We start from the raw sequence: 16,901 nt of genomic DNA on the forward strand, positions 1-16,901 counted from the left end.
CTGTCTAAATGAGACTATGATATAAACATAACACAGGGACAAGAATGGAGCAGGGAGAGGATATAGATGGAAACAGAAAAGGAGCAAGCACTTGTGTTAGGTCATTCAAAAATCTTTTACTATGAAAAATGTTCTCACACTGTAGGCAGGACCCAATCCTATCCCATAGCAAAGACAAACTTTGCCAATGGCCTCAAAGTAGCAGGATCCAGCCCTGTGTACTCTCCTGTCTTGAATTGACCCTTACAAGTAAACCTTCAGTGAAGGGGAGCTTAAGTAATTCCTTATTCTCAGTGCACTTAATTAGCAGTAAAATATGTCTTCAGTGACCACTAAACACTACCTGGTTAATGAAGAGGTTGCCTTCAATTAAACAACACTTCTAAACACAAAGTCATAACAGAGCAGGACCCTGCTATTACTTGCAACTTACTTTAGGGGAGATTCAGAAATGAAATAAAAACTCATAATACAGCATTTAACTCCAGGTGAGTATGACGGCATTAACTTTGATGGGTATTCTCAACGCACAGTTCAACTTAAAAGCATTAATGAGGATTGGAAACAACAAGGATGTAAAACTTCAGAGGTTAGAAAAACTGCCACTGAAGTGAAATAACTGGCCAAAGGGCAGTTGGTAATAAATGCAGGTTTCTTTTGTTTCCATGTCACAAGGAAGACTCATAATATTAACTCATTAATTTGCTTACGGTTTTCTGAGAATCATCCTCATGTGAGCATCTGGCCCAATCTGAGAGAGAAGCAGCATAGTATCCTGCAGCTCCTCATCACACTCCTTTTTCTCCTCCTCAGTTGGCAAAGGGGCATCTTCACGCTCATCATCCAAAAATCGATAAAATAAGTATTTGTCTTGAAAGTGGTGTTCCTGGTCCACTGAAAATAATGTAACACATCAAATACTAAGCACTCCTCAATGAAGTAAACCTCGTAGAAATCTGTGTAGCATCATATTTGTCCCAGATCTATTACTTAAGGAGAGAAAGAAAGCTACAGAGAAACTTTAAGAGCATGAAACATCTTTATTTCTCACATATGTCCAAGTTATGTAGCTTGAAGGACACACTTCTACAGTGTGTACTACAAATGCTTTTCAAAAGGCTTCCATATAAGTGTGCTGTGGGTGTGTACAAATAAATGTGTGTGTGTGTGTGCCTGTGTGTGTGTGTGTGTGTGCGTGCACACGTGAGGTTTTTCTTATTAGTTCTGTTTTCTTAGTGCTTCAAACCATTTCATTTAATCAAACAAATCACACTGGGAAAATGGTTACATCATGAATTTCTAAGAGGTGTTCTCTAGCATGAATACCTTGCTCCACATGTTTAGAAAGGCTGAAAAAAAGTAAAAAAAGCAAATAAACTCCTTGTGATGTAGCAGAAATATTTTTCATCACGGAAAAATCCCAGGGGCAAGTTCATTGACACGTGTCCTGGTGGAATAACTTAAGAGAAGAACTCTAAAGGAACATTATGATTGCAAAGGACAAACCCTTGGTATTCCAAGCAAGTCAGAGTGATGTGTTGAGTTGGATACTGTGATGCAGCTTGCAATAGCTTGCCCCTGGGAGCTCAAGGGATTACATGGCAGGACTGAAAGGTAGAGCCCTTAGGGTAAGGAAGCCTCTACCTTTCCAGTATGGAAATTTCTCTCTGGGATATGGGAAGCACAACAGAAGATAAATGGAAGTTTACTGCAACAGAGCTGCTCTTCTGACTTTAATAAAGATGTACGTGCAAAGTTTCAAATATGAATACTGCTTTAGAAACCTACTCTTTTGAGGGTTGTAATATCCTGTTACCAACTAAATCTTGCCAAAAGGAAACTGAAAGTCAATGTAAAATGCAATCAGAAAGCTAACATAAAATCCCAGATCTCTGCACTGGAATATTTAGTGTGCTGAATTTGGGAACCCCTCCAAAACCAATGGAAACCATTCCAAAATGATGGATCTCATCAAACACAAATACTCACATTCCCTTCTAAATACTGCAAATCTTTGATGAAGGTTAGTTTTATGTATGGTAATACATCCCTTGGTTTTGGCCAAGTGCTATCCAGCTCTTGCAATACAAGCACATGCCAGTGTACTTCTAAGTATAGAGTTGTCATTATAAATTTTTCATTTATAATGCAAAAGGCTCATAAGTTAAAAGTATACTGGTAGCAAGATTCAAATAATACTGTATGTTGCACTTGCACTTATGAATGAACAGGCTGCTCTGTAGCATTTCTTTTGTGCTCATGATCCCTTTCTTTTTCATGAAAAAAAAATACCGAGGTACTGGTATCACACACAGTCCATATTTTAGTCAAGATGCTGATTTTCTTTATCTTACCATGGTTAAGAACACCTTCTTCCAGCAGTACTTGCCACATGCCAACAGCCTGGGTTCGTAAATGGACACAAGGACTTTGCTGCATCATCCAGTCAACTAGTTCTGTCCCCACACAGCATTGCCTGAAAGACAGATAAACAGACAGGAATGAAAAGGAAGCTAGCCAAGAGAGAGACTGCACACAGTGGGCGCTAAGAACAGTGATATCTTAAACTCTGTATAAACTTAGTCAAATCTCCCTACAGAAAACACCATGTCACCATCTACAAGTACAAGCTCAAAATACCGGTGAAGCTGTTCAGTTCTGAGATGATCACCTTAGCAAAACAAGTGTTTTCAAATTTTGTTGAAATTCAGAGCTCAGAGGATCAAATTGAGCCTGTGATACCTGGTATAAAACCTATAGTATCACTGCAACAACCTCCAACCCAGTTTTCAAAAGTATATATCCCATGTATACCATGGGATGCCAAAAGCCACATGCTTTTCAGAATTCTGCATGAAAACAGCAATTTAATATGGTAAAAGTTATGCCAATGCAGTCTCTACAGGAAGAGTGAGTGCTATGAGGGTGTTCCTATATTTGCAACCAAACTTCTGTCACACTGTATTTGGAGACATTGGTTTTGGTGCAGTGATCCTAAGGCTCTCTCATACTAGGTTTCGGTCACCTTGTACCTCCTGGCTAACCCAGAGGCAGATGACAGCAAGCCTCAAGTTCTGGAGAACACCCAAAGAGGGGTAAAAAAGCAAAAAGCCACACAGTTACTTAGTAAAATTCTTTATCATAACATTCCCTATCTCAGCAGAACAGTGAGAGTTTTCCCAGTTATGGGGTTCAGAGAAAGAAAGAAAGCAAGAAAGAAAGTGGTTCAGTTGTTTAGACTAGCACTGCTCCTCATTTATCATATATGCTCTTTTTTTGTTCTAGAACAATTAGCAATGTTATATTGTGACATATTCTCGAATCAACTCACAAGCTCCAAATACCTTTGCATATTAAATACATTTTGGGCTGAAATATGGAAAATCAATGCATTTATTTCAAATGAAGATCAGCAACATATTGATTTACTATTTAGAAAAGGAGACACTCAGATTTTAAAATAATTTTTACTTAAATACACTCTGAATAATGCACTAGGTGCTTGATTTAAACATTAGACACTAAAACAAATTGGTTCTTAAGCCAACAGTAGACAGATCCTGTCATCTTGCAGTCAGGTTTCTATTCTACAAGTGCCATTGTTATCCCACTTCAGCAAGACTGTGCTGCCACCAGCAGGAAGATAAGAAAGCCTGGCAATACACTGAAAAAAAATTAAATAGAGCAGCAAATCTACATAAGGAATGTTTCTCACCAGGTGAATTTTCAGAGCTCCACAGTGAGCAAGACTGCTGTAGCAATCAGTACAGGAACATAATATATTAATGAACTTTTCTATTATCTCTTACTGATATACAAAGAGAACAGAATCTACATTTTAACTTGATATTACACAGAATATTTCAGCTAACTATGTTATTAACTTTGGAAGAGTTTTTTGTATGTGAATGCTCTGTTCACAATCACAGACTCAATTTCCAGTCAAATTACTTCAGAAAGGATTTACCAGGCCCATTAAAGACGGCATAACATCCAACTCAAATAGCATCACAGAATAATTTCAGACCTTTTGAGACCTGCAAGTATGGTAAGGCATAAATGACAAATCAGAGAATGGCAGGCATAAAAATTCAGAGACTTCTATACAATCAGCTCACACACCTGTAAGTCTTCAGATGGTATTTACGATCTCTTATCATGTGAGGAGCTCGGGACAGAATTGTATTCCGCAAAATCTTTCCAGCTCTGAGAATCTTTTCTGAAGGAACCTTGGTGATCATGGAGAAAAAAAATGACCAAGATACACAGATTTTAAACTTTCTGGAATCTCTGTACTGCCTTCTGCCAAACAAAACACAAATGCTCTTTTCTCTGTGTTAAAAGTCCTCTTGCACAGAGGCTTACTTTTGCAGAGCAATATAGTATATATTTGGGATTTTAAGTTTCACATTCTTAACACATCTAACAGAAAGCATCACTTCAGCTGATTTATTTCACACTGTTGGAAATAGTTATTTCCATTTGTCTAATGGCCTGGCTCTACAGCTCACTTATATTCTATTACCTGTGTAATGGTTTTAGTAGGATGATGTGGGATGTGAGGATCAATAAGAGGTGTCTGAAAAATAAAATGAAATTAAGTAATTTTTTAAAGGTTGACCAGTAAAATAAAGGCTAAAGTAAAAAAAAAAAAAAAAACCAAAAAAACCTGAACAAAAAAGCTTTGATAACAAACAATGTTGTGTAAGTCCAAGCTCTATCCAGAAGATATGAACAGAAAAAGTGTCTGAAGACATCCTAAAGACAAACTTGGTTGTTGAGGCTTAGCAAATTAAAACAGTGACATGAAAGGCGAAGATGAATAACAAATCTGTGCTGAACTTGGTAAAGTACTAATGAACTGTGCAATGGCCAAACATCACACCAGATGTAAGCCTACACAGACACAGTTAGCTCTTCCTCCTGAACAAAAGCATTCCCCCACACGTCTGCTTTGCCATTTAGCCCCCCATCATGGAAATTTTCTCCTCATTCAGCATGTTTTTCTATTCAGCTCTTTTTTCCCTTACAGCATAGCACAAGAAACAGGAATGGAGATAGAGCTCTTCTTCCACTATCCATGTTTTCTAAATTATCACCAGGTTGAGCTGGCAACCCTTTCATAGACACTTTCTGACATGCAGAGGCATGCAGGCCACTCACAGGGACCCAGGTAAGGACCTGCACAAAGGGGCTGGTGAAGGAAAAAGAAAAGAACAAAGCAAGTGGCTTGGCTCTGCAAAAGTAAGAGTGAAAGGGAAGACTATCAGTGCTCTACAGGGGAGCAGCAGAGAAGGGGATGAGAGAAACGGGAAAACAGGCACATAACAAACAGGTGAAAGAGGGAGATGGGGAGCACATGGCATGACAGAGGAAAAAGCAGAAGGCTAAAGGACAGCAGAAATGGAGACAAAGGAGAACAAAACCAAGCTTCAGCAGCCACTTTGGAATGATGGGAAGACATTTTGCTTTGTTGGGCCTGGTAGTTAACAGCATGGACCAAATTCACTTTGAGTGTGCAGTGTCAGGAGACACAACAGAAGGGCTGACTTCGGCTGGTGCTCCGGGCTTGCCAAGAGCAAAGAGCGAGCACAGAGCTCTCCCACAAGGGCAAGACTCTGCACCCTGGCCCATGGCCGCCAGGGCTCCCTCACATCCCCAGGGCAAAGTCAAGACAGCCAGGGCAGAGCTATGGTGAAGCATGAGCCATGTACTTGTGGGTTGCCAGGTATCAGTTTCCTTAAGCTGGGCATCTGTCCATTTGCTCCCACGGGATTTTAATGATGTGACAAAGTCCTTGTAGTAACCAAATAGTGCTAAGAGCTAAGAATGCACCAGGAAACTCTAGGTCAGCTGCGAAGAGGAAAATGAGAGAAGCATATGACAGAAATCAATAATCTTAACACAGAGGCCTGGAGATGAAAATCTTTACAAAGTTTTTTGTTTCTACTCATACCGGACAAGATGTCTCTGAAAAGGCAAACCAGTAAAATTAAAATGGGATTCCCTGATTTTCTCATGTAAGTTACAAACACAGACTCATTTAAGTTACAAACACTTCTGTCCAGCCAGAAGGGCAGTAGCATGTGCCTCAATATTTCTTGGATTCTGGAACTGTGTGGAGCCTGCTCTGGATAGTCTATATTTACAGTTAATACATGCAATGAATAGCAAAAATCTTTTGAAAGATGCCTCTAATACAAACAAAACTATTGAATAACAATCTCAAATAGGTACAACATACTCCATCTAGTTTCCAGACTTTAATTCCAGTAAGGAATATACTAAAGGAGAGATAAAATGTGTAAGACAAAAAATACAGGAGATTTTTAGAGCATTAGATTAGTCAAAACAAATGCACATTTTTGTTCTTTGGAGCTTCAATTAAGTTTTAACAAAAATGGATAAACTAATAGGTGAAAAAATTTATCACGGATGAAGATTTTTCAATAAATCTCCCAACCTAATCAAAACAGAATATAAGACAGTATTTGGAAGAAATCTGATTCAACCCAAAAGTACAGAAAAAAACCAAGGTGAAAGCTAAGACAAAGCACAAGAATCTGCAGAAAGCAGCAGGAAGGCTTGTTCACCTACATCCTGACAAATCAGGATGCAAAAATAGAACATAACTTGGGTGAAGGTGATCATGAAATGATCCAGTGTCAACACTTTACAGAAGGAAGAAAGCACCAAAGTAGACACAATGGACTAGGAAGAAAAGTTTCCATAAAAACTGAATACTGATAGCTATATTCCTGGAGTGGGTCATGGGGGACCAAGTATGAGGTACAAGGAGTTAATGAGAGCTGGCAGTTACTTAAAGAAACAGTATTAATCATACATACAATATATACTAGCACAGAACTTAACTAGAAGGTGAAGTAAAGACTCAGTTAAAGAGTGAGCTCTTCACTGACACACAAGAAGGAAATACACAGAAAGGAGAAAGTAGGGGGTCTAGAGAAGGCAAGTATAAAACACACATTGAATAGCAAAGGAGAGAATTAGGAAAGCAAAGGTAAATGAGACAGACCTGTCAAGAGATGTCAAGAGGTAAGAAAATACTCCACAAGTACATTAGTAGTAAAACCAAGAAAACAAACAGGGTTGAGCTACTGCTTAAGAGTGGGAAATCTATTTACAGACAGTTCAAGAGGCCAGAAGCATTTGACTTATTTTTTATCAGTGCTCATTAGAAAGATCAGGGGCAGAGTGATGGTTAATATCCTATGTAGTAGAGTGACAAGATTAAAATCACAACCTTGAAAAAAACCCAAAATCATACATTAGCTATTTTCAGATTAGCTGGGTTTGTAAAATTTTATGCAGGAAACTTGAAGAGCTTGAAGAAACTTAAAGAGGGCTGCATCCATCTCAGAACCATCAGCAGCCACTCTTGGGATCTAAGGAAGGCAGCTGAAGACAGAAATATGGGAGAAGGAGAAGCTGAAAAAACAGACATCAGCTTAATGTGTCTTCCTAGGAAAAGTCCATTTGTAAGCACCTGGAAAAGAACAGGGAGATGAGTCACATGTGACGTATATAAACCAAGAACAAGTCATGACACACTGGTCTAATTTCTTTTCATGATCAAGTAGCAACACTGATAGATTAGACAAGAAACAGTAGATTTTCAACCCTTTAGTAAGGCTCTAGCACTTTCTCATCAGATATTCTCTTCTGCAACAGGCAAATTAAATTCTTACAAAATAGGTGCAAAGTCAGTTGGAAAAGTGTATTTTGAAAGCAATTACCAGTGAAGCAAAGTCAAACTGGCAGTCATACCAGAGATCTGTTCTGAGCAGCATTCAAGAAGCTATCACATCTAGTAATATGAAATATTAACATGGGATGAAGCAGAATATACCTTTATTGATTCTGCAGGAGACTTCAGGATGGGAGGCACTGCACGCACGTGGCAGAATAAGTTTACAATATGAAACAGTAATAACATTGGTCTAAAAAATGATACTTTTATGCAACACAGACAGTGGTGACTACACTTCTGAAGCAGGTGGAATCAGTGAAGTAAAGACAGGGTAGGGAACATGGGTCTTAGTGCAGTATCACAAAAAAGGAAATAAGGTTTAAATGTTTTAAATATTTAAATATTAAACACAACTGAATAACCAGTGCCATATTTTGTGAAAGCAGCAAATACTGTGCTGGAATGTAGTAATATATTAGATACATAATAGTGTTCTGCTTTAGTCAGCCTAGGTAAGACTTAAACAAAAGCACTGTGTCTCATTTGCCCATTTTACTCCAAAAGCATCTAAATCAGCTAGACAGAATTTAGAGGGAAGCAACAAGAATAATCAGAAAGCACAACATAAATAATCAAAGTTGTTCAGCTAAGAAAAAGGTAAATCTTAGCAGAGTTGTGATAAAAAAAGTCTTCAGATTTAACAGGCCTTTGAAAAGAAGAAAGAAGTGACCTAGTCTACCATGCAGAGATCAAGAAATAACTTAAATTGCTGTAAGAAAGATTCAGTTTAGGCACCAGTGAAGCTTTTCTAGCAGTGTGGACAGTGAATACTGGCAAATTGCCAGAGAGGTCTGGTTCCTCCATCTTTGGGAGGATACATAAGGAATCTGTCAGGACTGACACTGCTACAGCGTGCATGTGGCTCAGGGATGAACTCAATGCTTTCCTGAAGCAGCTTTTAGCCTCACTACATGGTACTGTGCAATTTTTGAGGACACCTTCACAAGTCTAAAAAGAGTTCAACCACAGGGTGGTGCTTAAAGAGGCAATCAGAGTTCCCAGGGCAGTGAGCTTGAGACAGTCATTCCTACTGAGGGACAATGCCATCATCATCCAACAGACATGCCCAGCAAAGAGTCCCTCAAAGTTACAGCCTTTCAAAGCTGCTGCAGTTAGCTCTGACTGCACTAGTGATTAGCTATAAATATAAATATGCAATAAATTGAAACACAGGGCTTGGACTGAGTTTGCTATAGAAAGACAAGACATATTTCAAAGGCAGAGAAATGTAACATCAATTAGTTAATAGGAGATACAGGGTTCCAGAAACAACTTCCCATCAGAAAAAAAAATTGATTCTGTAAGGGATAGTCACAGCTTGGCTGAAGACCAAGAATTGTTTTGTTATTCTTTACAATCCTGGATCTTCCATTAAGTGACACTTAGAAAGCACTTTTTTTAAAGTAGCTCTCCCTATAAAACAGCAGAGAGTGAGGAGAATGTTTAATTGCCTTCTTAACACATCCTGGTATCTTTGAAGAATTAATGAGACTAAAGTACATACATATGGCACAGAGGTCCTTGATAATCAAATTTTCAGGACTTCTAAATAGGGCTAACTTCTAAAAAGTTATCATGCAAAGAGCTGAAATAAGCAAGCCAATTACAATGGTTTACAAATTATTACTCATCTCCTGGCCACAGGACTGACCAGTCTACCTGCTCTTAGCTTTCCTTCACTGTGAGATAAACCAACACAGTAATACCATCTTGAACTTCAGCTGCTTCATTCCCTTTTCCAACTAGTGCACACTCAAACAGTTTACTATGACCTGCAGATCCTCCCTGCAGGGGAGGAGGTCATGTGGATCTGACGGGTAGAGAAGGGGAAGTGCTAGTGTTGGTAGGGGAAAGCAGAAAATTATTATGAGAAACTGTGGTAAAAAGGCTTTTAGCATTAACATTGACAAACTCCCTATCTGTACATTTATGGATTCACACTTGAGCCATTCAAACAAGCCCTTCACAAAGCCAATCACAAAATTCCCTATTTAAATTGGGGTGAAGCAGAGAAAGTAATAATTTTAGCCTCCATTCCTTTCAAGATTCAAATATTTATGCATGAGAGCAATACCACAGATTTAAATAGGACTATTCATGTGTGTAATTTTATGCACACATTTAATCTGCAGAGAAATAGGCCTTAGATTTCAAACTACAGGGCAAGGCCTGTCTTTATTTTGGTGTTTCTTACATCACTGAGCAAGCCATATGCAAACAAATAAATAATAAAATGAATAACAATAATAAAGACCCTCCATGAGATCTGTATTTGTCAACTTATTTTAATCTGCTACGTAAAATCCAAGAACATCTCTTATAAAAAATAGATTTTTCTATTCCCCTTGTTAAATAGCTGTAAAGGGATGTTCTGAGCCTTTACATATGAATGAATGCTTTAGATCTACAGCAATTTGGATCTATAAAATCAAGTGATCAAGGGGAATTAATCTACTACTTTCAAATGCAAACATAGGAAATGTGTATTGCAAACAACTAAGATGAAATAAAAGCCAATGAATCATCTTTTTTATATGACCTCAGTGTAGCTCATCTCTGAACAGAGAACAAGTTTTGGTATTCATTTGAGTTAACCACAGCATGTTACCAGGGTGATCAGATAACCCCGTGCACTACTGTTGAGCCCTTTATTTTCAACTGGGGCACTGAAAAGAATTGCAAGTGACATCTGTTTTCCTGCTGGCTGTCAGGGGGATCCAGAAGAAATAAAGGACAAAAGCCACACAAGTTGAAAGGTGTCAGCAGCAACAGCCACATCACTAAGAGGTCTGTTTGTTTTACATCCTCAGTATTTACCACTATTGGTGATTTATGGTCTAATCCAAATCCCACTGAAATCACTGGGAAGTCCCTAGCTGACTCAATGAGTTTTGAGTCAGGCCCATAGCATCTGATTCTCCTAAGTGTATTTCAGGGAGCAGAGCAGCTTTAGCTGTTACTGGTTCCAAATCACTCCTGATGCCCTCTGATGGCTACCATTTTTGACTGACATTTGAATATCTTTGTATATATCTCCCAAAAGATTTCTAGTGCCCTGTCTGGTTCACATGGAAGGAAATAAAATATACAAAAAACCCCATTCCCACAATATTGGCAAAATTATAGCCATTAAGTAGGGTACAGCTGACAATTAGCCAGAGTCCCCACAACCCTCCCACACAACACCTCCCACTTCTACTCTTACCATTCTTTCTCAATCTTTTTGTAATGTCATCTATCTGAGCCGCTTCAGACCAAAGGCAGAGATAAGAGTTCCAAAGGTGATGCAGAGATTATTTTTTTCCAACAAAAGCCATTATTTCCAGTACTACAGAATAACTATATGACAGGGATAAAGCTGAACATACAGTATCATAGCTTTTGGAGTGCATTTTCAGCTGAAAAGCTGTCTTGGATAGAGTATCTTGAAGTTAACTCCATTGGTCCTATTTCCAGCTGCAGTGGAAGAGTATTTATGCAGACAGCACCAACCTCTGCTAGGATACAACAGGGAAAACAATACACTTATTGAATGTAGATTGCTGAAAAGCATGAGAGAAACAGCTGACCAAAGATGCTATCATAAGAAGGTAATTTGGAACACATTTTTGTCAAAATTGGAAGGAAAAGGTAACCAATATTATAGGAATTTCCCTGAGATGAGCTCAGTTGGTCAGAGCATGGTGCTAACAGCACCAAGGTTGCAGGTCCAATCCCCGTATGGGCCATTCACTTAGGAATTGCACTTGATGATCCTTGTGGGTCCCAACACAGAATATTCTGTGATCTGTGACTATATTAACCTATACTGAATCTCTGGAGTAGCCCTATGTAGAATATGCTGACCAATGCTTGTCATCAGAAACCAATCTATGTGATGACCTCTAGTCTGAGGGTGCAAAATCCATAAGAATCCTTGGCACACACTCCCTGCCACAGGGACTTTTGATGGTGGGGACATGATACCAGGACTGAGCTCTGGGTCCAACCCAGATGGTCATACTTAATCACAGAACTAATTACAGAATATTCTGAGTTGGAAGGGACCCACAAGGATCATCAATCAAGTCTTTGTAACTCTTAGATGAATGACCCATACAGGGAGATACAACACAATCCTTCAGAAGACAAAAGAAATGGAAGTAGAAACACAATCATCAGTCCTATCATGCTGTAAACAAATCATTTTCCTCTCCACTCTCCCCACAAACATATGTAGCAGCTGGGAGAACCTGCCTGAGCTCCACAAGACAGCGCTGGCAGCCAAAAAGCAAAGTTTCTGCTCACATCTCCTAACTGGAGAAGTCCAAAACTGACAACGACTGACCTCATACCAGGTCTGTAGGTGACCTAGCAATACTTGGCAATTAACAAAGGACAAAGTAGCCAAGAAGATCATTTGTCTTATAAGGACCAGTCTAGATAGTCTCAAATTGTACTACCAAAGTATCTTCAAGCCACCCATGCTCAGAGAAGACAACCATTCTAGTTTCTTAACATCTGAAAACAGCAAAATGGGGAGAGTGGCAAGGTATGAATGGATGAACATGCAGTCACAGGATGTTTGCAAAGTTAGGGAAGAAAACAAACAAGTTTTAAAAATCTTCTGAGTTTCATAAACCTACAGCATCTGTAATCTAAAAACCCATAATCTAACTACAAACTAAATAAAATAGTCTAGTAGAAATTGTCAAGACCAGTGGTTAAAGACAACTCAGTTTTATTCTGTTTTTCTGACTGCATGACCTTACACAAATCACCTAATCAGTGTGTTTCATTTTCCTCTTTTTGGGAGAGGAATACTAATAATTTCTACTTTTGTAAAATGCTTTGAATACTGTCAGCAAATGGTCTACCATCAAAATATTCAGAGTAATGATGACTGTTTTAAAATCTATATTCTTTAAATTTAATACACTGTGAAGACTATGCTGTATTTTAAAATACATTCTAAAATTTATTTTCTTTAGTAATCTACATTTTTAATAGCATAAACAGGGAATGTGTTCCTTTAAATTCTCAAATATTCAGTGTAGCATATTTATTTTAGAAAATTAAATTGAAATCACATTATTAACACTTCTACAATGTTTCCTTGACAAACTATAAATGTCCATCCTTTTAACTCAAAATGATTCAGCCATTACCAAAAATGGCACTTCACTGTGAATGTCAAAGGGAAAAAGAATATTGAAACAGACTACGTCCAGTGCACAAAACCCCCCAGAACATGGCTAATGATGTCTTATTTTCCCGTCATTTTTCTACTTCCCTGCTACAATGAAACAGCTGCTATAACTACACTGTCTGCATTGAATAAAATGTCAGAAAATGCTAACTCTGCTGTGAGCATTCCCAATATTCTTACAGAGGTGTGACTACAGTTATCATAATGAATCTCAAGCCAGCAGTGTCAGGGTTTCTCTGCTCCTGCATTTCTTTAACCTACGAAAGAATAAAATGGTTTTTTGTCTCTCATGCAAACTACTGGTTTCTTAGTATCCATGGTTTGAAAGTATGTTTACCTGAAATTACTCACTTCTTTAGAAACAAGCTATAATGACAAAGATTTAAAAAGTACAATAAATATTAGGCAGCAAGGTTACCAGTTTTTAAGGCATGTGGCTCATGACAGCACCTAGTCAAAAGGCAAGCTGAAAGGATATTAACAATTAATGAGCTTCTGGAGGATTTAATTTACTTATTTCCACATACCTTTTTAACTTTGGCAAGCATCTCCTACCTCCAAGACTCCCAGAACGTATTCTGTCTAGAAAACAGGACTGGATGGGCTCTCCTAGGTCTCAATTACATCCAGGTGCTAGAACTAGCTTCTGAGGATAAGGCTATGAAATTTTAGACTAAGTGGTTTCATGTCAAACAAAAGAGTGCCAGAATCTGGATGGAATGTGAATTATGGTGTGAAAATGTGAACCTATTAAAATTAGTGGTAAAATTCTTGACTTCAGTGTTGTCAAAACACTACACAAGTGAGGCAAGAGAACCACTGTCTCCTGTGTGATCCTCACTTGTCATTTCACTTCTGAGTATTTCAGCCTCTCCACAGTAAAACAGGGACAACAGTGTCCATGCACAATTTCAACAAACTGTGAGTGGACAATGAGAATAAACAAACGAGAATAAACAACTGAAAACACTACTGAATGCTGCAACTGAAATCTTGGAAGTCTAGTGTCTGCAAATTCATGCTGGGAATTTTATGAGGATTTTTAACACAGCAAGGAAAAATCAAACTGAGACAGGGCTAGAGGACATTGAAGGTTACCGCCTGAATTCCCTTGGGGCTGTCAGCAACAAGGTAAAGCCTCTAGTGGGCAAGAGAAGTTAATTTAAACCTGTTTTATGCTGATTCTGGTGATTTCACATTCCTTATTGCCCAAGTCCAGGACAGTGCATTGTGTGAAAGTACATAAAATGAAGAAACATTGAAGGAGTGCAGCACAAGAGCGTCAGAGTCCAGCTTTCCAATCCAGTCCTCTTTCTTCTTCCTGTTATCCTTTCCAGAAATCAATTTTTGCTAAAAATGAAACTGAGAAGGAATAATCTAACAATATCCAGTGCAACACCTTCTGGTGTCCTGCTTCTCAAAAGGAAATTTTAAATGATCTATACTGATGTTTTCCATCTGTGTGGAATATATTTTCTACAAAACTACATGGTGTTTCTGTAGTATGTGAAAATAAACAGAGGAAAGAAATCCCAAACTGATGGCTAGACCAGAGCACATTTTACAAAAAGCACAAACATTCTTCTTTCAGCAGAGTACTTCTCTACTTCAATGGTTTTAAGTCTTCTGTCACAAACATTAAAAAAACCCTCAAGCACTTGGTTAATTTAGATATTTGTGTGTCACTGGAAAAGACATGCATTCTGCTTTTGTCAAATATGCACAAAACAACCTTCTCATCTTCCTTAAAACTTCTCCTTCCCTTGATGTCTACAAAAAGCTTGTCAAAGTGGAGGGTGTTGATGTGCTGAACCATGCTACTAGTCCTGTCTCATGCAAGTTTCTCAGGCTGTGTAGAATGAGGGCTTTTCTTTTTCTTTTATGGTAAAATCCAATCTGGTCTCACACACTTAACTAGCATGAAATGAAACCATAACTGCTGTATAAGTTAATCAGTTATTTTAGTGTTCTTAAGATACAGTAATTGTATTGATTAAAAACATGCCAAGTCATTTGGAATCAAATTATTGATCTGAACAAGACAGATCAATATGCCCTGTTTTTCACATTAATTCCCTAATGCATTGGGAATAATCAGTAAATAGAATACAAACATTGAGTTAATGTGCATCTCTGAGAACAGTGCATATTTTCCAATTAAATAGTAAAAGAATAATCCTTTCAATTCCTGTCAATTACAACAAAATATTATTTTAATTGGAAAATAGTAAAATTCCATATTTCCAAATTTGCTTCTCTCCTAACTTTCTACAGAGCTTGCTGCTGCCTAACTTGTTACTATTTAAACCAGGTCTGTTCATATTTTTTCTTATTTTGAATTTAGCTTATCTTCACTGATAAATAGTGAGGGACAGACATTTCTAAGTATACTCTCAGATACTTCTGTTGCTAAATGGATTTTTATTGCAACTTGAGAAAAAAACTGGCTCCATAAATGCACACAGAACACTGCAATAATTAACCCAAGATGGGTATGGAGAGGCAAAATTACTCTACCTGACATTTTCCCTACCTAACCACATCTCTTTACATCCAATTCACCACAGTATGTTTCTAAAAGAGATGACCTCTTTTTACCTCTCTCAGTATGTAGCCCAAGCTGTGTAAATTCTGTGATGTCTGGCTTTTAGGGATATCACAGAACCAGCCCTGTTCTTGTGAAGTGGAAAAGCACCTATTGTATGTATTTTTTAATTTATCCCCTTTTTACTATTGCTGTTAAATGTTGGCATTAATTTTCACATGACCGCTAGAAGTATTGTTTTGTCCAGCTGAAATTCTGTCCCTGCCATCTGTCAACCATTCACCACCTTTTCAAACATAACCTCAAAATCTTACTTGGTTTAATTGACTCTCTAGTGACTCTTAGTGATACCTGAAGACTTTTGATTTTTATATATTTTTATATACTCATAGCTTTGTAGACTTATTATACAGTTATATAGCTTTTAGTACTTCCCCTGCCCTTTCTGTCACATTTAGTACAATCAGGTAACCCTTCCTAACACATTCCTGAAATTCTGTTTAGTCTTATTCTCAAGAAGAGGAATTCTAATAAGGACACTCTATTTTGCACTAGAATTTAGAAGAAATAACAAGAAATGGGGCAAAGAAGCCCCTGGAACAATGCCAAGGGGCAGACCCGAGGGTGGGTTGCTGGCACAAGTGGTCTGTTATTGGATCTACCTGCTAGATATACTAATTAATTAATGTTATGAAAATTGTAGAAATCCTTTATCTTGCGCAGAGCTATATTTGTGCAACTGAAAGCTCTCATTAAAGAGTTGCTTTTTGTATTATTACTCTTAATACTGTTGGGAAAGTTTTATGGTTTTATTCCAGGCAACATTAGTGGGTTGTATAAAGGGTAACGACTGCTGCACCATGTGAAGCAAATCACGGTGTGAAAATGTTTGCTGCTACAGAGAAATTTACTTACTGTAATCTAAATCAGTTTGCCTGCAGATATGAATGTTCATAGAGTATTCCCAGCTAACTTGTTTAAAAAAAAATTGAATTTCTGTAATGTAGGAATCTTCAGCTTTTCCATGATAGTTGGATAGGAGACTGTCCTGGGGAAAGGAAGAAACATCCTCCCAAGGAACTTCGGGTTATACTGAAGGCGAATATTATTGCAGATTGTCCAGTGCCACAAGATCCCTTTCCAGGCAATAATCCAGGTTCTCTACTCCAAAGCACATAGCAGAAAAGCCATACAAATCACAGAAGACAGCATTTCAAGAAACTGAAGTAAATGAAGTAGCATTCAGGAGTTCTAGCAAGACAGTCCCCTGGTTCTCCTCTCCCCATTTGGATCAGCATACCAGGCAGACAGGAGAGCCGTTCTATTACACAGGCCCAGGACTGCTGTGGCAGTGGCTATATATTTACAGTACAAGAATGCCAGAAACCTTACCATTA

The 16,901-nt window shown here is 38.1% G+C and overlaps 1 protein-coding gene across 2 annotated transcripts in view; it reads right to left on the bottom strand.

The window, feature by feature from the left end:
- The window catches only part of RAPGEF4 (Rap guanine nucleotide exchange factor 4), a 152,741-nt gene that overhangs the window by 52,484 nt on the left and 83,356 nt on the right, over positions 1-16,901 (bottom strand). Inside the window, exons 7-10 of one of the 2 annotated variants that reach the window (XM_085066443.1) lie at positions 4,526-4,579; positions 4,123-4,229; positions 2,355-2,476; positions 711-894 (exon numbers count right to left, since the gene is read on the bottom strand). In XM_085066443.1, the coding sequence (XP_084922569.1) occupies positions 711-894; positions 2,355-2,476; positions 4,123-4,229; positions 4,526-4,579 (467 nt within the window). The remainder of the gene's footprint in view (positions 1-710; positions 895-2,354; positions 2,477-4,122; positions 4,230-4,525; positions 4,580-16,901) is intronic. The other variant, XM_085066444.1, reaches the window with a different exon arrangement.

Source organism: Lichenostomus cassidix, chromosome 7, assembly GCF_008360975.1.
Source record: "Lichenostomus cassidix isolate B80296 chromosome 7, HeHo_3.0, whole genome shotgun sequence".
In the NCBI taxonomy this organism is placed as follows: Eukaryota; Metazoa; Chordata; class Aves; order Passeriformes; family Meliphagidae; genus Lichenostomus; species Lichenostomus cassidix.